General features: G+C 46.3%; 1 protein-coding gene and 2 pseudogenes across 1 annotated transcript; all 3 read left to right on the plus strand.

The window, feature by feature from the left end:
* The first annotated feature begins 647 nt into the window (after window positions 1-647).
* LOC119465445 (U2 spliceosomal RNA) lies at window positions 648-821 on the plus strand (annotated as a pseudogene).
* Window positions 822-4,849: 4,028 nt separating this feature from the next.
* On the plus strand, window positions 4,850-5,024 carry LOC119465442 (U2 spliceosomal RNA; annotated as a pseudogene).
* A 3,637-nt stretch (window positions 5,025-8,661) lies between these two features.
* Window positions 8,662-20,931, plus strand: LOC119464181 (uncharacterized). The gene is made up of 5 exons (XM_037725039.2): window positions 8,662-8,878; window positions 12,942-13,198; window positions 14,175-14,343; window positions 18,863-19,003; window positions 20,293-20,931. Exons 1-5 carry the CDS (start codon window positions 8,800-8,802, stop codon window positions 20,544-20,546), a joined length of 900 nt encoding a protein of 299 aa, XP_037580967.1. The 5' UTR covers window positions 8,662-8,799; the 3' UTR covers window positions 20,547-20,931.
* Window positions 20,932-21,153: the final 222 nt, after the last annotated feature.

Below are 21,153 nucleotides of genomic sequence, written 5' to 3' on the forward strand. Positions count from 1 at the left end.
AAAAGAAGGTGTTTAGCCGAGGCGTCCGGGAAGGCAGTCAGAGCCACTTACCCTATAATAAGGAAAGCCAGGCTGATAGCCTGGAATTTCGTAAATGAACAATATAAGAAGAACAAAGAAATGAGGTACCTGCAAAGGTGGCATACACGCTTCCTAATAGAAAAAGACAACGAAATACAAATGAAGATCACCCAGTTTCAACATAATCTATAATGCCCCCCCCACTAATTACAATGACGACAATTTAAACAGTAAACACATTATTAAATAACTTATTTTACGAGAAAGTGTTATTTGTATACTTGTGTATGGAGACATGTATTGACAAATTTGTGTGTTCTTGATAATATATGCAATGTATGTAATATATATGTTCATGAATATAAGTGTACAGTATTGTATATAAATGAGAATATGTAATTAAAAATGTTTTTACTTTCCAAAGATAGATGTACACTAAGAAATGTGTAAATATGTACTGTGTAAATGAATTGCCCTTTTGTAATATGTAATGTAACATATGTAATATATGTGTGCATGAACATAAGTGTATATAATTGTATACAAATGATATTTTATACTTAAGAATGTGTTTACATTCCGCGGATATATGTACACTAAGTAACGTGTAACGAGGTACTGTGTAAATAAATTCCTTTGTGTAGTATCTGTTCTTATCAGCTTAATATCTGATACGGCCCTATTATGGGTCTTACGATATTAAATGAATTTTTGTAACGCGGCGCCGAGTGCGGGGCTTGCCCCACCGGCACCACAGGTCGTCCTGGCATTGCACTGCCACCGGGCACGGCCCACTTGAGAAATCCAAAATCAGAATCGAATTCTCCGTGTGTCAAGGACTGATCGGGGTGTACCGGTTCGTGATAACACTTCGTTGCGTTAGTAAGCAGCGCAATGTCAGTGAATGGTTGCCTTCCATTTAGGTGGTGTTTCTCCAAAGCACTACCATGGCGTCGTTTTTTTTTTTTTTCTACGCTAGCTCCCAACCCCTGCACGGCATTCGACAATGGGGAAGTTAAAATTATTGACCTTTAATGTAAGAGGCTTTAGAAACATAGAAAAACAAAAAGAACTACTTGCGAAAAACAATAGCGTAGACATACTGTGCTTACAAGAAACCAACATTCGAACAACCCGAGACGTAATAGAACTGAAAAACAAATTTCAACTAGACGCCTTCTTCTCCTTGACAGACGCACGCTCTTGTGGCACCGGTATAATATTCATATCCAACAAATACAAAGTGCACACTGTACATATGACACAGAAGGGAGGGTGATTGCAATGGATACATTTGTGGATGGGAAAAGAGTACGAATAATTAATGTATATGCACCAGCCACAAGAAATCAAACAAACACATTCTTCAAAAAATTAAAGAACTACATGTTAGAGGCTCGCGAATATATAATTCTAGGAGACTTCAACTGTGTCCTCGACTCAAACCGAGACATAAGAGGACCAGGACAAGGAGGATCCACGTACAACTCCAAAGAACTTAAAAAGTTACTATTACAGAATAAAATGTCTGATGCGTGGATAGTTAAACACTGAAACAATTATGAGCCGACTAGAATGTCACGAATAACCACAAGCAGAATCGATAGAATTTACACATCCCCTAAAATAACACAAAACCTAGAAGACTGTAGAGTACAAGGACTGCCACAAGAACTAGCAGACAGAAGTGATCACAGACCAATTATTGTAACAATAACAGGGGAACCAGGTAGATTAAACAACCCAAATACGTGGGGAATGAACACTACATTATTACAAGACATAGAAAGTATAGAAAAAATAAAGCAAGCACTACAACACTCAGTAATAGACACAATACAATAGAAAAAGAAAGAATGGGATGAGCTTAAAATAGAATGGCAAGAAATACTAGAAACAGCTGGGAAATACAGATGTAAGAGAATAACTAAGACACTTACAGAAATCTCCAGAAGGATAAAAATCATTAAAAATGGTGGAGAACTAACTTTCACCACACAAGAGTACTTAGAATGCATGAGAATGAAATACGACGAAACTCTAAGAGAAGCTGCCCAAGCATCTAAAAAAGCGACGCAACAAAAACTAGCAGAAGACGAACTTCCAGATTTAACGTATGCACAAAACAATGACATGAGAAGCACCAAAGACAATAGAATAGAGAAAATACAAACCATAGAAGGAACTATAACGACAGATCACCAAAGAATCGAGGAAACACTAGTCCATCACTTCACACAACTTTTCTAAACCGAAAAATCAAGGGAAATAACAGAACTGAAAAACATGATAAACTCCTTCTGTTACAACTGCCCTCAAATAGATACAGACAGTGACTCCTTATGCGCACCTGTAACAATGAGAGAACTAGAAAATACACTCAAAACAATGAAGCAAACCACAGCACCAGGACCAGACGGTATTATAACGGATTTTTATAAAACATTCCTAAAAGAAATAGGCGACACCTTACTGGAAATGATTAACAACTTCATTATCAACAAGCACAAACCATCTTCCTTCAACATTGGACATGTTACATTAATATTAAAAGAAGGGGGTGACCCCACAGAAACAGGTTCATGGAGACCAATTACACTACTCAACACCGACTACAAAATAGTAACAACACTCTTGTCCAAACGGCTAACCGAACTTCTTCCAAACATAATAACACCTTATCAGGCTTCATCAGTACTAGGAAGGTCCATCTTTGCAACACTTACACTAATTAGAGACAGTTTTGCTTACATGCAACACAAACAACTAAATGGATATCTTATAACAGTAGACCAGTCCAAAGCATCCGACAGAGTCGAACACGACTACCTAATTACACTACTCGAAACCTACGGATTCCCCCCAGACTTCATTCAGTGCATAAATCTTTTATATACAGACATACAAAGCAAAACACTGATTAACGGGAAATTAACAACAGCAATAAGAGGCGTAAGACAAGGGTGCGCACTGTCAGCACTACTGTTCATCCTAACCTTACACCCACTCCTCAGGCAGGTTGCCGCAAATAAAGAGATCAGAGGATTTCCTATGACTGGACAAGAATGTGTCAAAATAACAGCCTACGCTGATGATATCTCCCTGTTCGTGAGAGACTGTAGTAGCTTTTGTATCTTTCAACAAGTCTTTCACGAATACGGAGATGTTTCAGGTGCACAATTAAATAATAAGAAAACCAAAGCCCTCACATTCGGATACCCAACAGAAACACTACCTCCAGACATTCAGATATTAGACGCGGTTAAAGTATTAGGTATCACGTTTGAAAACAAAGGTGTATCCAATAGAACATGGACTGAAGCCTGCACAAATACAGAAAAAGCGTGCCAAGAAGCAAAGAATTATGGCCTATCTATAAAAGGGAAAATAGAAATAATAAAAACTAAAGCATGTGCCTACGCGTTTTACGCAGCAAAAATTGCAATCATGCCCACACAAACAGCAAACAGAATAGCAAAAGTAATCACCGCATATCTGTGGAACAACAAACCACCAACCGTAAGGAAAGATCTGCTCTACTTAGCAGACAACACAGGAGGCCTTAGCCTCCCCAATGTACAAAAACTAGCACACATCCTAAACACAAAAACAGTCCAAGTACTAACAAATAACACAAAATACGTAGGCAGACCCCTTTTAATATAGTGGTTAAGCACACTTCGAAAGACGTTTACAAGAGAACCATACATTGGACCAGTCGCAGAAAAACCACTCCCCTTCTATAAGAAAGCAGCTGAAACAAAGAGAGAACTAAACACCAAAACCCCGCAATTACAACTTAGTAAAACACCACCAATCCAGTTCAGCGAAGAACTAGCATACATCACACTGACAAAGGAAGAACAACAACAAGCTACAACAGAAAAGTGGTCACACCTAAAAAGAATAAAAATGCCAAATGAAGCTAAAGAGTTCGAATGGAAATGACAATGGGGTGTACTTCCACACGCCAAAGGCTGGCAGCCTGGGGCATCGTCCCGAATGAGAAATGTCCCAACTGCCAGGAAATAGCAACCATTAACCATGCACTTTTTGATTGTAATGCCGCCAAGGCAACATGGCAATTAGCAAATAAAATGGTACAAACCGGAAAACCCCCAAAACCGACACAAACACGAACTCACAGTCTATTACACATATTAATAATGATGTGTATATGGAAAAGAAGGTGTTTAGCCGAGACGTCCGGGAAGCCAGTAAGAGCCACTTACCCTACAATAAGGAAAGCCAGGCTGACAGCCTGGAAGTTCGTAAATGAACAATATAAGAAGAACAAAGAAATGAGGTACCTGCAAAAGTGGCATACACGCTTCCTAATAGAAAAAGACAACGAAATACAAATGAAGATCACCCAGTTTTAACATAATCTATAATGCCCCCCCCCTAATTACAATGACAACAATTTAAACAGTCAACACATTATTAAATAACTTATTATTACGAGAAAGTGTTATTTGTATACTTGTGTATGGAGACATGTATTGACAAATTTGTGTGTTCTTGATAATATATGCAATGTATGTAATATATATGTTCATGAATATAAGTGTACAGTATTGTATATAAATGAGAATATGTAATTAAGAATGTTTTTACTTTCCAAAGAGATATGTACACTAAGAAATGTGTAAATATGTACTGTGTAAATGAATTGCCCTTTTGTAATATGTAATGTAACATATGTAATATATGTGTGCATGAACATAAGTGTATAGAATTGTATACGAACGATATTTTATACTTAAGAATGTGTTTACGTTCCGCAGATATATGTACACTAAGTAACGTGTAACGAGGTATTGTGTAAATAAATTCCCTTTGTGTAGTATCTGTTCTTATCAGCTTAATATCTGATACGGCCCTATTATGGGTCTTACGATATTAAAGTAATTTTTCTAACGCGGCGCCGAGTGCGGGGCTTGCCCCACCGGCACCACGGGTCGTCCCGGCATTGCACTGCCGTCGGGCACGGCCCACTTGAGAAATCCAAAATCCGATTGACTCTCTCCGTGTGTCAAGGACTGATCGGGGTGTACCGGTTCATGATAACACGTCGTTACGATAGTAAGCCGCGCGATGTGTACTGAACGGCTGCCATCCATTTAGGTGGTGTTGCTCCGAAGCACTACCATGGCGTAAGCGTGAGGTCGCGATGGCGACATTGTGGTATCCGAAAACTCGTGTAGTGTCCAATGGGTACACGTTAAAAAAAAAAAAAAAACGCACGTCGTCAATATTAATCCGTATTCCGCTACTACGGCGAGCCTCGTCAAATTTTGGTTTCTGCATAATTTTGCAAAACCCCAGAATTTAAAAATCTTTCACTGCATGTTCAACGTGCCGCTTTCCGTCAGCAGTCGTGAAAGAGCAGTTTTTCCTTTCTCGCAATTCCTACAGCGAATAATTAATTAACTGAGTGTGTTGAGCTGGTGATTACATATTTTTTTTTTACGAAAATACGAAGCATGACTATCGATATTTAATTGTTCATTACGAGTGAACATTCACTGGAGAATGCACAAAGCATCATACTACAAACGTCACTTTCTTTCAGTATGTCTTGTAGTTTCTGAACAATTTTGAACAAGCCAGATTAAAATTTTTCATTACCAACTTTCACTGGATGTTCAACATGCTGCATTCCGTCAGCAGTCGCGAAAAAATATTTTTTCGTCCCCGTCCAATTAGAGCCTTACGTACATTCGCTATGTGTGGCCAACTATATTCCGTTTCATACATCGCGTGCAACTTGCTAGGTTAGATATACTTGCCGCAGTGGCTGCGTTCGTACTAACAAATAGTTCGGGGTTTTTGCCAGCAATTAGGTGAAACTCTTGTGTTTAGACTCAACATTAAGCGAAAAAAAAAAAGGGAAGAAAAAGTAACTATTGAAATGTAACAAACTGTGCATATGAACGACTGTTAATAGGTTGTTTTAGATCAATTTGCATTTCGTTGTTGTTCTTTTCAGGTTTCCTTTTTATTGCGATAGCAATTATATGGACACTCAAAAGCAGATTTCTGCCGTCGCCGTCGCCGTGAGGTTCCGTATGACGTCAATGGAGATGAAATCGTCGCCGCGCGCCGCCGAACGCAGTATGTGCGAGCGAAAGGGCGCGAGGGACGCGCGCTTTCACGGGGAGTGAACGCATGGCGGGGAACAAACGCGCGTTCTGCGCTGTGCTCCCTTAAGGGCTGCAGAAGTAGGCGTCTCTTTCCTCCTCTACAATCAACTATATGTAGAGTAAAACGTACCTTCTTCCGACGCGCGAAAGGCTGTGGGGGAGGGGGGGCGTGAGTTCCGTATGACGTCAATCGAGATGAAATCGTCGCCGCGCGCCGCCGAACGCTGTATGTGCGAGTGAAAGGGCGCGAGGGACGCGCTCTTTCACGGCGAGTGAACGCACGGCGGAGAACAAACGCGCGTTCTGCGCCGTGCTTCCTTAAGGGCTGCAGAAGTAGGCGTCTCTTTCCTCCTTTACAATCATCATATATGTAGAGCAAACGCGCCTTCTTTCGACGCGCGAGAGGCCGTGGGGGAGGGGGGGGGGAGGGGGAGGGAAGGGAGACGACGTTTAGCTGCGGCACCAAATGCCTATTTATATCAGAGGCTCCGGCAACAGTCACCAACGCCGCAGGCATTTTGAGCGAACGCGGGAAAAACGCCGACGGCGTCGACAACAGTTCTGCGCGTTGCCGGTGCTGCTGCATGTTCAAATTTATACAGCTGATAAAGCTAATATCATTACTCCGTATAGCTCTCTTCAAATTTGCTATCGCAATTGATGCTTCGCCTTTCAGGTGAAACTGCGACAACTTTTTTTTATTATTTGCAGCCCGTCGCGGCAGCGTCACGTGCATGCTCGCTCCAGCAAATGCCGTTGGCAGCGAGGCATAGACGGAAAGCGCGGAGTGACACATTTCTGGTGACCGAACTGCTTGCGTAGCTTTTACAGCAAGTATGAAGCGGGGCAATGTTGCTCAACTCGGAGATACTACTTGACAGGACGCGATTTGGTAGAAGTTATCTGCACCGGTGCGTTCGTCTCGAGAACTATAGTGTCTCTGCGCCAATTAAACCTCCTTGCTCTGCACAACAATCCTGCATCCAAAATCACTCGCAATACTCTTCGCGTGCGTCGACCCATAGCTTCCTCGATAAACTCGAGAGTTATCGAGGAGGCTATGGTCGACCTTTCTCCTACGAAACCACGATAAGTGTCAAATTAAAATGAATTAAACTGTGGGATTTTGCGCGTCCCAAGTTAACTTCGATACGATGGCATACGCCGTAGTGGAGGAGTGCGGGTTAATTTTGACCGCTTCCAGGGGTTCTTTATTCTGCATCTAAATCTGCATCTAAATCTAAATTTCGATGTGGCCGCGGCGGCCACATCGAAATGTGGCCGCCGCGGCCGAACCACTTTATTATTATTATTTTTTTTGCGAAAGTACAAATTGTAAATGGATGCTAGAGCAACAATCTGGTTTAAAGACCTTGTATGACTAGGCCCTAGCGCGAGGTCGCGGGGTTCGGTGCACAGTGTTGCCCGAGCTTTTGCAAAGGGCGCCTATAGGCGCTAATGACGGGTCTCCGATTGGGTTGTCATATCTTATATTCGAAGGGAAACGCATCCTCAGCTGTTCCTAACAGTGAATTCTTGAATCGCATACGAATGGAAAGCGAAACACCATTCAATTTGTATTCGAAATTTAGAATATTCGCGAATTGTGTTTTAAACGTAATAAACCCCGGTCACTCGCTGCTTAATGGAACATAAATGTATTTGTTAGACATTCAAGTCATGCAAACAGAATCAATACGACAGAGACGGAGACTGGGCAAGCTCAAACTTGCGACTCCCTTGTCCTGTATTCTCGGATGACGTTTGAGCAACTTCGTCGTCTATAAGCGTCAACTGAAAAATCCATTCGACACGGAAATAATAGTGCCCTGTATTGTCGCCACCGAATCGCTAGCGCTTACGAAGCGGCATTGCGGCACGGGCAGTTAAGTATCGTATTGCTACATTAAAATTAATCTATCACCGCGACATTAGAAAAAAAAAAAAATGACTCCGGCAGTTCGTCCGCAGCCGTACGTGTACAGCGACAGAGCGCTGTCAACCTGCGGAACAATATGCCTCGGAAATACCCGCAAAAAAAAATAATAAAATAAAAAAGCGAGCAAACAGAGAAGAGATAAAGCCGAAAAAGGAAGCAACAGACCGTTATCAGCGCGCCATATCTTGGCACTTCCACGAGGCTTGACATAAGCTCCGGACCTGCAGTGAGACGTTATCCAATCAGGAGCAAGGTAGCAGATTCAAACGCCTCTTCGTACCGTCGTATCGCTCCGAGGCTATTCGTTTTGCCTTGACACACTTCGTATATGGGCTAAGTTTGAGTCCGAATTTCATGCCTACGAACCAGTCTGTTACGCAAGACCTAATGCAGTGCTGAGGACACCACTCCAATTAAGGGACTACTTTTTCATCGCGTAGGAATAACGCTTCACCCCGTTGGCGCTCCTTGAACTCTATACACGCGGTATTGCGCATGACGGTTGGCCGTCGAAACAACGCGGACGTTTAATGTAAGCCCCCCTCCCCCCTGTGGGCGTTGGGAGAAAAAAGAGAAGAAACACAGCATAAAAACTACATGCGTCGCTTAAGCAACGGTTCTTCTTGCATTGGATAGCTGATAAGACCTACTGGCTGTGCGCATAGGCACCGCTTTCGCAAACAATGGGAAGACATGGCCGCCCTGTGTCGTCTGCTCGCCATGTTCGGTTTCGTCTGCTATGCGGTTGCGGTTGAATTGGACTTGGAAACTCGTGAGTCTATGAAGTGTGGCCGTTGGATTCGTGTGTGCGGTTGTTTTAAGAATTCCAACTGCGCTATGATGCGCTTTGATAGATTTGTCCATGTGGTGGACGCCGCACGTCTACGTTGCTAATTCGACATGTATTGACTGGGGGGGGGGGGGGGGGGGGGGGAGGCGTCGAGGACGTATCCGATCAACCTGCAGACATTCGTGTATTTCATTACCGAATGCAATACGTGATGCGGAAAGTGTGCTTAGTGGGAGTGCGTAGTTCAAAGGAATTATATTCGAGTTGTGACATATAGCGAGTTGTGACAATAACCACAACTTAGAGGATTACTAGGACTGCACGACTGCACGGGAATTGCGAAGATCACGTGAAATGTTGTCGATATCGGCGTGTGTCTGTGCTATACTCTACTCGTAGCAAATGTCGTCTTACCCTAAAAAGGTTAAAGCCATGGCGTTGAATTGGCGATGTGTTTGTTCGCCGGAACAGGTGTAATCTCGCTGATAACAGCGATACCTTTTATTTATTTTTTCTGGTACCGGCCGCCTTTGACGTAAGCCGCCGTTCAGACGATGAAAAAAAAAAAAAAAGGCAGAACAAACTGCGTTGTTATAGCGAGGGTAAATTGTTCTTCAGGAAGTAATAGCCTTGCATTTCAATCTTCGTTCATGGTTATATAGAAGATATTCGGAAAATTACAATGAGGGAACAATACGCCGATTGTCAGCTGACTGGTGGACTTTCCGGTGAATCAGATTAAGGAGAACGAAGGCCGTTTCTTGCACAATTGACACGTCATAAATGGCTCTATTTTTTTTTTCGCGTGTTTTTGAGTTGTCGCGCTTACAATGAAGTAACTGTATGGCTTCTAGGACGTCTCGACGTCTCGTTAATTATTGTAATGTCGATATGTGCCTTACACCGTAACTGTGCGACTGTAGAAATGCCGTGCTGACTCAATTTGATGGCCACAATTTTGCAATAGCTTCACCCCTACTTCTTAAACGTATCCCCTCCCCTATACTCACCAGAGAAAATAAATCTCCCAAATATCTTTAGATTAAATTTCTTTATATGTGCGTTTGTGTGTGCGTGTTTGTTGTGCATTGGAGGCACGGTAATGAATCTCAGCTGGGCGATCAAAATTAGCCTGGAGTCCCCCACTACGGCGTGCCTCATAACCTGATCGTGGTTTTCGCAAGTAAAACCCCAGAATCTATTTTTGTTTTGTTTCTGTTGGTATGCTTGTGCGTGTTTGTGCTTTCTATATTGACTGTGCACGTCAATTATCGAAAAGTTCCCAATACCCCATGTCTTCATTCTATAATAATTGAAGAAAATATAGTTTGCGGAGATGTCGACAACACAGTAGTTAAGAACACTATCATTTTCATCGAATGAATCGATCAAACGATGCGAAGTGTTTTACTGAACAATGCGGACCGAAAAAAAAATGGCGTTGCAATATTTGTGACAAAACAGGGTAGAGCTAAGCATTAAATCTGTTTTTGAAGTTGGTTAGAGCAAGGAAGCGTTTCAGTGTACTTTTTTTTTTAGTATAGCTTTAAAGGTTAATGGCAACGAAGTTTCACTTTGGCTAAATTGGCTACAGATGAGTAATATTTACTACTGAAGCAATCTTGGCAAGGCTGCAGGGCATGGTGATTATTCATCATCATCATCAGCAGCCTATTTTTATGTCCACTGCAGGACGAAGGCCTCTCCCTGTGATCTCCAATTGCCCCTATCTTGCACTTGCTGATTCCAACTTGCGCCTGAAAATTTCCTAACTTCATCACCCCACCTAGTTTTATGCCGTCCTCTACGGCGCTTCCTTTCTCTTGGTATCCATATTGTAACTCTAATGGTCCACCTGTTATCCATCCTACGCATTACATGGCCTACCCAGCTCTTTGTTTACCTTTATGTTAATTAGAATATCCGCTATCCCCGTTTGCTCTCTGATCCACACCACTCTCTTCCTGTCCCTCAGCGTTAGAAGTAACATTTTCCGTTCCATCGCTCTTTGTGCGATCCTTAACTTGTTCTCGAGCTTCTTCGTTAACCTCCAAGTTTCTGCCCCATATGTTAGCACCAGTAGAATGCAATGATTGTACACTTTTCTTTTCAACGATAGTGGTAAGCTAGTGATAGTGGCTCTCCTGCACCTCAGAATCATTTGCAATATTCCTCACTTGCTACGGTCTCTGCCTGTAGTACTCCGAAAAATCATATTTTAGAGTTATAAGGGATGACACCACTTAGTACTATCATCCCTTATATTAAAACAGAAACAAATATTCTCCACTTTAGTGGACAACGAATTTTAATATGAAATTTACGAATTGAATGACAAGGACTTCGATTTGTATTGAAAAACTTCGAATATTCTCGCGCACCCATACACATTTGGCCCATTTCGGAGCTGAGTCACCACAAGTGATCTTCACCTGGTCATACACATTTCATGGCGCGCACACATATCTCGCAACTCAAATGAACTGCAGGGGGCGCTGCGAAAACTGGCCACGTCTGGCTACACTGTGCAACATGGCGGTTATACGGAGGTCCCCGCGTCGCCGAAACCGCTGTGTTTGATGTACAGTACACTGTAGTTTGATTATTTTCGTGCAGTGTGCTGCCGGTTTGCGCTGTTTTGTTGAAGGAAAGCGAGTAGCTTACGCTGACCAAATCATTTTAGCCGATCTGAGAGAGGCACAGTGGGTAATGAGGCTGAAGTGGTCGCACGGTGTGTGCAAACATCTGGCGTGACAGCGGACCCGTGCGAGATTCTGATGAAAATCACCAATGTATTCTTGAACCCATTGGTCGTGGAACCGAAGTACTCGTGCACTGTTGGATGGTCGGAAAAGTACAAGCACGTTTCTGCTGCTTTGAGTCACTGTTAAGGCGCGGATAGATAGTCCGGTGTTTCGAGCGTGCGAGACAGCGGCCGGCGAAGTTGGATACGTCACGCTGGCCTCGCCAGGATTGCCGAAATATTACAACCTGCTCAGTTTGGTACCTTTAACATGGCCCGCAGCAGCGCACCGACTTGCTCGATCAGCTGTTGCCGCTGTACATGCGGATAAATGCGCAGCCGGCGCGCACTTTCTCATTGTTGTTGCCTTAACACATTTTCGTTCGGCGAAGGCGCAAACTCTGCACGCTCTTTTCAGTCCAGAGAGCAAGCGAACCTAAAATCAAGCTTTGCACTTTATCGCGAGCATGCACTACGAATCTGTGGCGAACCTTTCTCGCTACTTTTGCGTTCCTGTTATCTATTTTACATTGGCGATTTCATCAAATTTGCACTTTTTCTCCGGCACTAGCATCGCGAGAAAGCGGAGCTGCAAAAACACACTGGATTGTGTCCAAAACGTGGCGGCCATGACGTGTTTCCGGCTACTGCAATCGCTTCCGGCACATGCGGCCCGCGAAAGCATGGCCTTCAAGATCATTTATGTGACTCCGTGGAAGCGGTATCTGGGATTCAATGCGCTATGAAGACGCGCGACATTCCTGACTCAGCGATGCGGCTCGATGTTGTTGCGATAGCGCTGTGACCATCTCGGGCCCTTTATCTATGCTCGTGGACACCAGTTTTTATCCTTTTATTCGAAAATAAGTAATGTCCAAAACATGACGGCAATTGCTTTCGGCGCGTGTCTCCAGCAAACGCATAGCCTTCGAGATCAGTTTTTCGTGTGTACATGTAGACCACCTATAAACGAGAGCAGATAACGGAAACAGTTCCTCTGTGGCTTGAATCCAGATCCATGTGGCACCATTTTTCAAAGATTTAATCATTCTGTTGCTGCGCAGGTTTCTTTATTTTTATTTGAAAAAAAAATGACAGAAACTTCTGCGAGACCACTTTATGGTCACCAACGGAAAACCCAGTCAAGGACGGAAGAGCATCAATCTGCGTGGGGAGGCTATAGGGAATATCCAGGCGTAGAATGGAGTCAAATGACGCAAATATCTTTGGGGAAGCCAAGCTTTGTCTTGGAGTGTATATAGAAAGGGTTGTTGATGACGATGATGCGCTCCCGTTATGCAGTGTACATGAGCGACACCTGCCGGTCGTCTGGTCAGCAAAAGCTGCAAACGCTGTTCCAGCTCCAGACCATGGGCAACCGCTCCACAGTCACGCTCCGGTCTCAACGTGCCGACTTCGCTCCATGGTGGAATGTGTGGGAAAGGTGCACGTCCAATCTACTAGTGACCAGTCCACCGGGATCGCGGATCACCGTGGTCATTGAGGATCTGGACATGTACGCTCACCCCAAGGAGAACTACTGCGTCGACTTCCTAGACGTAACTTTGCGCCTTTCATTTTATAAAGAAAAGCTCTCTCTGTCCACCACCTGGGTTTTGGCGTGGCTGGTGGGCTTTTTCGCCAGGTAGGCTCAACGCGGGGCGAAAAGGTATAACGGTTGCTCATTGACGCATCTGACTTATGCGTCGAGTAGACCCCAGAACGCGTTTAATACACGCTGTCACTCAATAAAGGCATCCGTATCTCGTGGTGGTAATTAAACCACGGCTAAGTTTAACCCATTGGGCCACAGACGCACGCACGACACTACCTGCCACGCCCATTCCCACGTGTATATCTATAGCAACGGTTGACGGGTACGTGCGTCTCGCCGCGTACTAACACCTTGCTTCTATCGCGCGAAAGCGCGCCAGATTTGCCCATCGTTCCCTCGTGGCACTTAAAGCGCTTTGAGACGCTACGTGACATAGGACCGCCTTCGGCATAGGCCCAGTTTCTTTCGTGAAGTCGATTATTATTCCTTCCCACAATCCTTTGCTGAAGTTGACTGTACTCCAAGACCGCCTGTGGCAGAGCCGAACGTTCCTATGCATGCATCTGCGCCCTTTCCCCCGTATTGTAAGACGTTCCTTCGTTCAACGCTCTACCTCGTCTCGAGAAAGTGGATGTCAGCGCCGCACTTCGACAGATCCGGTCACTGCTCTTCATGACATTCCGCGGAATTTCTTGAGAAACGTAATGCCTCATTCATTCGAGGGGTGGCGCTATGCTCAAATCGGTGGTAGTGTGCCTTGATGCGCGCGGAGCACGCGGTCATTGAGGCACCCTAATCGGTGGAGTTGGAGGAAGAGCTTCGAGTCGAGAATCGTTTGATAATTAACACGCGGGATTTGTCTTTCCGATATATCTTTCTCACACCTTCTTCCCATTCTACAAGTGCAGAGCTGCTAACCGCGTGCGTAGTTATCTTTTCTTTCATTCTTTCTTTCTCGGTCCTCCCTTTCGATCGCCAAGGTTCAGCCACTGGACTCTCTGGTGAGTCGATTCTGCGGATCCCTGGCCACCACCTACCCCAAGACGTACGCTTCGGTGGGCAACCAGCTGCGCTTCAAATGGAACTTCTACACCGCCTCGGTCGACAACAGGGGTTTTACCGTGCTACTGACGGCTTTTACGGAGCCAGGTATAGAATGCCCGACGTGGCATCTTTTCAGTGTTCTGCATGCGGCCAAGCAGTACATAGAGGGCGGTACTTGAGTACATCAACTGCGAGCACATGCGGCGATTCGAGCGAATTTATTTTTTCACAGGTCCGTCCCTTCTTTGTCAGCTTCTGCATTTTGTAATCGCCAACGGCGTGCACTGCGGCCTTTCGCGTACCCTTGGGACGCTGAAATTTCTCCTCGGTCAATGAATGAAACCTAGTATATATGATACCTGATAGTTATTACGGTGAAAACCTTATGTCTCAGTCAGTCGACCTTGAGCGAAAACGCGTCGGCGACACAAAAGGTACAAAAAAACTACGAACCCTCGAGCTTTGGTGGGAGTCGAAGCCATGAGCTTTGATGTTAAGGCTACAAACCCCAGACCTTTGATGGGAGTCGAACCCTATAGACGTCTGGTGGGAGTAGGACACACCACCTTTGGTGGTAATTAAGGCGAGGTTAATTAAGGCACAGCCGATTAAGACAGAGGTAATTAAGGCACTCGAACCCATGACCTTGGGTGGGAGTCGAACCCTCGAAATTTGGATGAGGGATGACTAAGCAAGGTACACTAAGCGAATTAAGAGGGATGAATAAGCGAAGTATAGACTAAGCGAATTGAGGGGGATGTGTACGTCATGTGTCCGCCTTTAATGCCTCGGTACTTGGGCTTTCGCCCTCAAGTCGTCTTAGGGACACCAGAAGAGACCCTGTGAATTTAAAAAATTTTAGATGTAGGAACAAAAGTCCGCCAAATATCTGGAAGGAATCGTTTTAATGAAACTGTTCCACGGATTTTGCATGTGCGAGTAAAAGCACGCGAGGGACGCGCGCTTTCACGGGGAACGAACGCACAGCGGAGAGCAAACGCGCGTTCTGCGCCGCGCTCCCTGATAAGTGGTTCTTGAGGGAAAGGGAAAGGTTGGCGCTATCTTCTGCAGCCCTTGAGGGAGCACGGCTCAGCGCCTAAACCTCCCTGAAGGGCTGCAGAATTAAGCGCCTCTTTCCTCCTTTACAATCACCATATACGTATATAGAGCAAGCGCGACTTCTTCTGTCGCGCGAAAGGCCGTGGGGGGACGGGAGGGAGGGAGGGGAGGCGACGTTTAGCTGCGGCACCAAATGCGTAATTATATAAAAACCGTTGCGAGGCGAGAAGGTGGTAAAGACTTCCGACGCTGCTCGGCGAGTCTCCCGTTCTGATCTCGTCGAAAACCTCCGAGCCACCCCCAGAGGCAACGTTTATACATATTTGTATAAACGTTGGAACTTGGCACCAGCAACAGTCACCAACGCCGAGCGCGTTCGGAGCGAACGCGGGCAAAACGCCGACGGCGTCGACAACATTTCTGCGTTGCTGGTGCTGCTGCATGCTCAAGAGAGAGAGAGATAAAACTTTATTTTGTCCATGATGGGGTCTGGGGGCGGCGGGGGTTGGGAGACTAACCCCCAGGCCTCCCCTTCCTCAGACGGCGGCCAGCCCTTGTTTTCTGGCGGCGTCTTCGGCCATCCGGACGGCCCAGAGCTGCTCTTCTGGGTCCAAGCTGAGCAGCAAAGTCTCCCACTGCTCGGCCGTAGTTATGATGTGTGTAGTGTTAGTGCGGTGAGTGTTGGTGGGTGTAGCTTTCGGGCATGCCCAGATGATGTGATCGAGGTCAGCGCGGGCCTCGCAGGCTTTGCAGAGTGGGGAGTATGCATCGGGGTAAATTCGGTGGTATAGCACGGGGTTTGGGAAAGTTCGCGTCTGAAGTAGTCGCCAAGTGGTGGATTGTGATTTATTCAGTGTTTTGTGTGCTGGTGGGTAGCGTAATCGCTCTCTGCAGTAGTGGAGGAGGATTTCTCTGAATGTGACCATGCGGTCGCGCGCGTGTCCGCGGTGCAGAACTAAGGGCTCATCAGGACTGGAAGATCCAGGAGACGGATGATGCGCCTGGTGTGCGAGAGCTCGGGCGGCATCGTGGGCGGCTTCGTTTCCAGCCAGACCCGAATGAGCAGGGGCCCAGATGATCTGTACGCGGCGTTGCCTTGAGGCGGGAGTGTCGGAGAGTATTTTCTGTGCTTGGGGTGCTATGAGTCCTCTTGTGTAGTTGCGAATGGCCGTTTTTGAATCGCTGATGATGTAGTGTGCATTGGTAGAGGCATAAGCCAAGGCGATGGCCGTTTCCTCTCCTTCTTCGGGTTGAGTGGCGAGTATTGATACGGCCGCGGCGAGGTGGTACTGCGAGCCCGCGACTACGGCGACCGCCATGGCGTACTGATGGGGGTATTCCGCGGTGTCCACGTAGGCTACATCTGCGGCGTGGTCGTAGCGCTTTTGTAGATGTTTAGCTCTGTCTGCACGTCGCTCCTGATTGTGTTCTGGGTGCATATTACGAGGTATGGGCGATATAACTAACTGAGCGCGAATGTTTGGAGGGACGGGTACTTTTGGTCCGAATTGGGTGGTGTAGGTTATGCCTAGGGTGCGCAGAATGTGTCTGCCCGTGGTGGAGTTGGCGAGTCGTTCATATTGGCTTATACGCTGAGCTTCAATAAGCTCGTCTATGGTATTGTGAAGGCCGAGGGCATCCAGTTTCTCGTTAGATGTGGAAATTGGAAGCTGTAGGGCTTGCTTATAGGCCCTCTTAATCATGGTGTTGAGTTTGAGCTTGTCAGTCGCATTGAGATGAAGGTACGGGGCGACGTAGGTGATCCTGCTAAGGGCGTAGGTGGTTACCAGACGAATGAGGTTGTTTTCTTTCATGCCGTGATGTCGATTTGCGATGCGTGCTATGAGGCGAGTTGTTTGGTGTACATGACTATTCAATTGCTTGAGCATCTCCGTGTTTCTGCCGTTTTGTTGGATGCGTAAGCCAAGGATACGGATGCTAGGCACTGTAGGTATGAGTTGCTGATGCACGTGGAGTTGTATCTCGGGGGGATGAGGGTCTGGGCGTCGACCTCCCCACGTAGGCCTGTATAGAAGGAGCTCCGATTTCTGTGGGGAGCAACCAAGGCCGCGTGGTTCTACGTATGCAACAACCTCGTTGATGGCTTGCTGCAGCGTGTCTTGGATGTCCCCGTCGCTGCCCCCGGTGACCCACAGGGTGATGTCGTCCGCGTAGAGGCTATGCTTGAGGTTGGGGATGCTAGCTAATGCAGGCGGTAATCCGAGCAAGGCCACGTTAAACAGAAACGGGGACAGAACCGATCCTTGCGGCGTACCTTTGCTGCCAAGGTGAATAATTGGCGACTGCAGCCCTCCGATGGTGATGGTGGCAGTGCGACCTGTCAGGAAATCCTTGACGTAATTATATGTTCGGTGTCCAACCTGGAGTTGTGCCAGTTGGGTCAGTATGGCCTCATGCGTGACGTTATCGAAAGCCTTAGTTAGGTCTAGCCCCAAGATGGCTCTGGTGTCCAGCCTCGAGCTTTTATCGCCATCGATAATTTGGTGTTTGAGCTGAATCATGATGTCCTGAGTAGAAAGTTTAGCGCGGAAGCCAACCATAGTATTGGGGAAGAGATCGTTGTCGTCCATATGTTTGTGTAAGCGTGTGAGAATGACGTGTTCCAGGACCTTTCCGACGCATGAAGTAAGTGAGATGGGGCGGAGGTTTTCGAGTAGGAGGCGCTTCCCGGGTTTGGGAATCATAATGATTTTGGCTTCTTTCCATTGTGGAGGGAGTTGTCCAGATTGCCAGTACTCGTTAAAATAAGCCGTGAGGGCTGTTAGAGAATCCTCATCTAGGTTGCGAAGCATTTTATTAGTAATGCCATCAGGTCCCGGGGCCGAGTTAGGGCGGAGTGCGAGGATGGCTGCACGTACTTCTGCTGAATGTATGGGCGCGTCCAGATGGTCATTAGCGGTGCCAGTGTATGCTGGAGCGGGTGTAGTAGGTTGAGGTCCTACGTAGCGGTCTATTAGCTCTTGAAGAATTTGTGCGTCCGTGCCCGGATGGGTGTGAATAATCTTTTGCAAGTTGTGCTGTTGTGTGTTCTTGCTGTTGGCCGGATCGAGGAGGCAACGAAGGATATTCCACGTTTTGGGTAGGTTTGGTTGCCGCTCCATGCTGTCGCATGTACTGTGCCAATTTTGACGAGTAAGTTGTTGTGCATAGTCTTCGATATGAAGGGCGAGCGTGGCAATGCGTTTTCTGAGCGTTCGGTTGAGCTTGTTGCGTTGGTATCTGCGCTGCAGACTGGCGAGGGCTTCCCACATATGCAGTAACTTGCTATCTGCCTCCTGCAGATTGGCTTCCTCTGGCACCGATTTAGTTGCTTCGCTCACATCTTGCAGCAAGGATGCGACCCAATCTTCCAAAGGCTGTTGGGTACCGGAGAGAGAGGTGATGGCTCTGGCCTGCCGGAAAGCGTCCCAGTCTGTGAGGCGGAGTTGACGACCCTTGGGCTCAAGTTATACAGCTGATAAAACTGCTATCCTTACTCCGTATAGCTCTCTACTAATTTTCGCGTTTCGGGTGAAACTGCGACATTTTTTTTTTTTTCACGCAGCGGACGGTCGTAACTGCACAACCACTGGCTCGAAATCCGACGCCCAGTTCCTGTGCGCCAACGGTCGCTGCGTCGACGCTAGGTGGCGCTGCGACAAGCGCGACAACTGCGGCGACGCGTCGGACGAGAAAGGTTGCCGAGGTGAGCCACGTCAAGCAGTGCATTAAGTTTGTACCGAACGGTGCAAATATTTGAAATTACGAGCACGATTCGAATACTCTCCGTTTCGAATCGAGAATTTGATGTTCGGCTCGTTCGAGTGAATTAAGTGACCTCCTCTTCCACGACTGTCCTTCATGCTAGATCCACCTACGCGCTACAAGCAAAATATGAAGCTACGAACGCTACGATAGCCCAGGCCACGGTGAAAGAATGTAGTTGGACCACACGCAGCCGCGGTGGTGGTGGCGCTGGTGTAGTACGAGGTCGCGGGTTTCGCTCCTGGCCGCGGCGGCCGCATTCCGATGACGGCGAAATGCAGAAAAGGAAATAGTTTGAAGCGCAAAAAACACAGACACAAAAGAACACATGAGACACAGACGAGCGTTCGTCTGTGTCTCATGTGCTCTTTTGTGTCTGTGTTTTTTGCGCTTCAAACTATTTCCGATGTACAACCAACAGGGTCAAATCGCTACAATGCAGAAAAGGCCCGTGTACCGTGCATTGGGGGCACGTTAAAGGGACTGTAGAGAAAAAAACACACTATTGGAGCTGTATCTGTCACTTACCCTGCTGCAATACCCACCCAAGAACATGCATCCCAATTGCCCTGAGAAGAGGGTTAATCAGCAAGAGACGACGCAAAAAAAAAAAAAGAAAGAAAGAAAAGAGAGAGACAGGTGGCGCCGCCACCCTGAAGTTCCCGCAACAAATCGCCGTGACCTCATGGATTTTGACGCCGTCTGCCCGGGCCTATTTAATTGTTCATTCGCAAAAGATGAACTGCACTGCATTCTAAGAGAGCCAAAGACTGAACTTAGAAAAGCACCGATAACTTTTATTGAGCCGCAGCGGCCCAAATACGAAAAAAAAAAAAGAATGGTTTGAAATTTGTGGCTGTCACGCTGACCCGGCTCTGTAGTTTCGACGCGAAATTCTAAGAAATTGAAGTTTGAACTTCATTTTCTCAATTAATCTATCCATTACCATGAAATTAACGAAAATACAGCTTTGGCAGAATATTTTATCAGTCTAAACTGATGTATAGTGTTTCTCTATATAGCGTCGTTTTAAAGAACCGCTCCAAGTGGTCAAACCTAATCCGGAGCCTTCCTCCACCCCCCTTTCCCTATGGCGTGCCTCATTAGCAGACCGTGGTTTCGACACGTAAACCCCTAGAATTGACATACTATATTGTTCAATGTGCAACTAATGAATGTTCGACGTATTGCGTTCCATATCTTATCATAGCCCTCTTTATCTAATTCCAGATGAAGACCGAACCTTGGTGATACTGAGCATCTGCGTGTGCGTCGTAGTTGTCGTGGTTTCAGGACTGCTGGTCACAGCGGTCTGGGTGAAGTTTCAGAGGTCGCCGAGTCGAGGCGCTGCAATCGCCGGCGGGCCAACGACGCCGTACAGCATTCCTGTTGGTCCAGACAACTCGAACACACGTCCGCCGTGCGGTCATCAGCCGGATAGCATAGGCTCGGCAGTATCAAGGTCGTCGGGTAACCGTTACTAGGTTGTGCAATCTCCAACTTGATTCGCATCGGCGAAGCCGTGTCACGTCGAAGAATTATATGCGACGCGTGTCGAGTTGGTTCCAGACACGAGACACGTGTCGTCGTCCAGCTAAGGATACACGTCATCGACGATAGCCTGGACGTGTGCTCCTGCGTATGCCACTATAGTACGTGTCGACCTGGAGGAGCTACGTGAATACTCGACGCGAGCGCTCAGACCTATGGAATACGCAGTTCTACCAGCGATTAAAGTGTACCTGTGCGATTATGAGCGCAGTCTCAGCTGCAGTTTCGGTTTGCGGTTTCCGGAACGTGAGTGATTCCATTGAAACCACCGCTGCTGTCCTGGCTACCTGAAATAAAGCGATATAACAAGCAAGCGCCCACTACGCGAATTGCATCAGACTTGTACACGTTACAGAAAGAAAAATAATCTCATTTTGCTTCATATTTAAAAATGCAAGCGATTAAGTGGCCAATTACTGCGCCGAAAGTACCCGAGCTATTACTAAAAAGTAATAGGTTATACGTTTTGACGTAATAGTTCAACAAAAACCCGCTAGGTGGAGAGAAGTAATTAAATGGAAATCTCATTTTCGAATTAGT

The sequence above is a fragment of the Dermacentor silvarum genome, chromosome 9 (assembly GCF_013339745.2).
Source record: "Dermacentor silvarum isolate Dsil-2018 chromosome 9, BIME_Dsil_1.4, whole genome shotgun sequence".
NCBI classification, from domain to species: domain Eukaryota; kingdom Metazoa; phylum Arthropoda; class Arachnida; order Ixodida; family Ixodidae; genus Dermacentor; species Dermacentor silvarum.

What these genes read in the sequence shown, in the direction of transcription:
- LOC119464181 (XM_037725039.2), top strand. Translation starts at nt 8,800, where the DNA reads ATGGCCGCCCTGTGTCGTCTGCTCGCCATGTTCGGTTTCGTCTGCTAT. An exon ending in TGAATTGGACTTGGAAACTC is followed by an intron (nt 8,879 to 12,941) that starts GTGAGTCTATGA and finishes CCCGTTATGCAG; the next exon opens with TGTACATGAGCGACACCTGC. An exon ending in GACGGCTTTTACGGAGCCAG is followed by an intron (nt 14,344 to 18,862) that starts GTATAGAATGCC and finishes TTTTTCACGCAG; the next exon opens with CGGACGGTCGTAACTGCACA.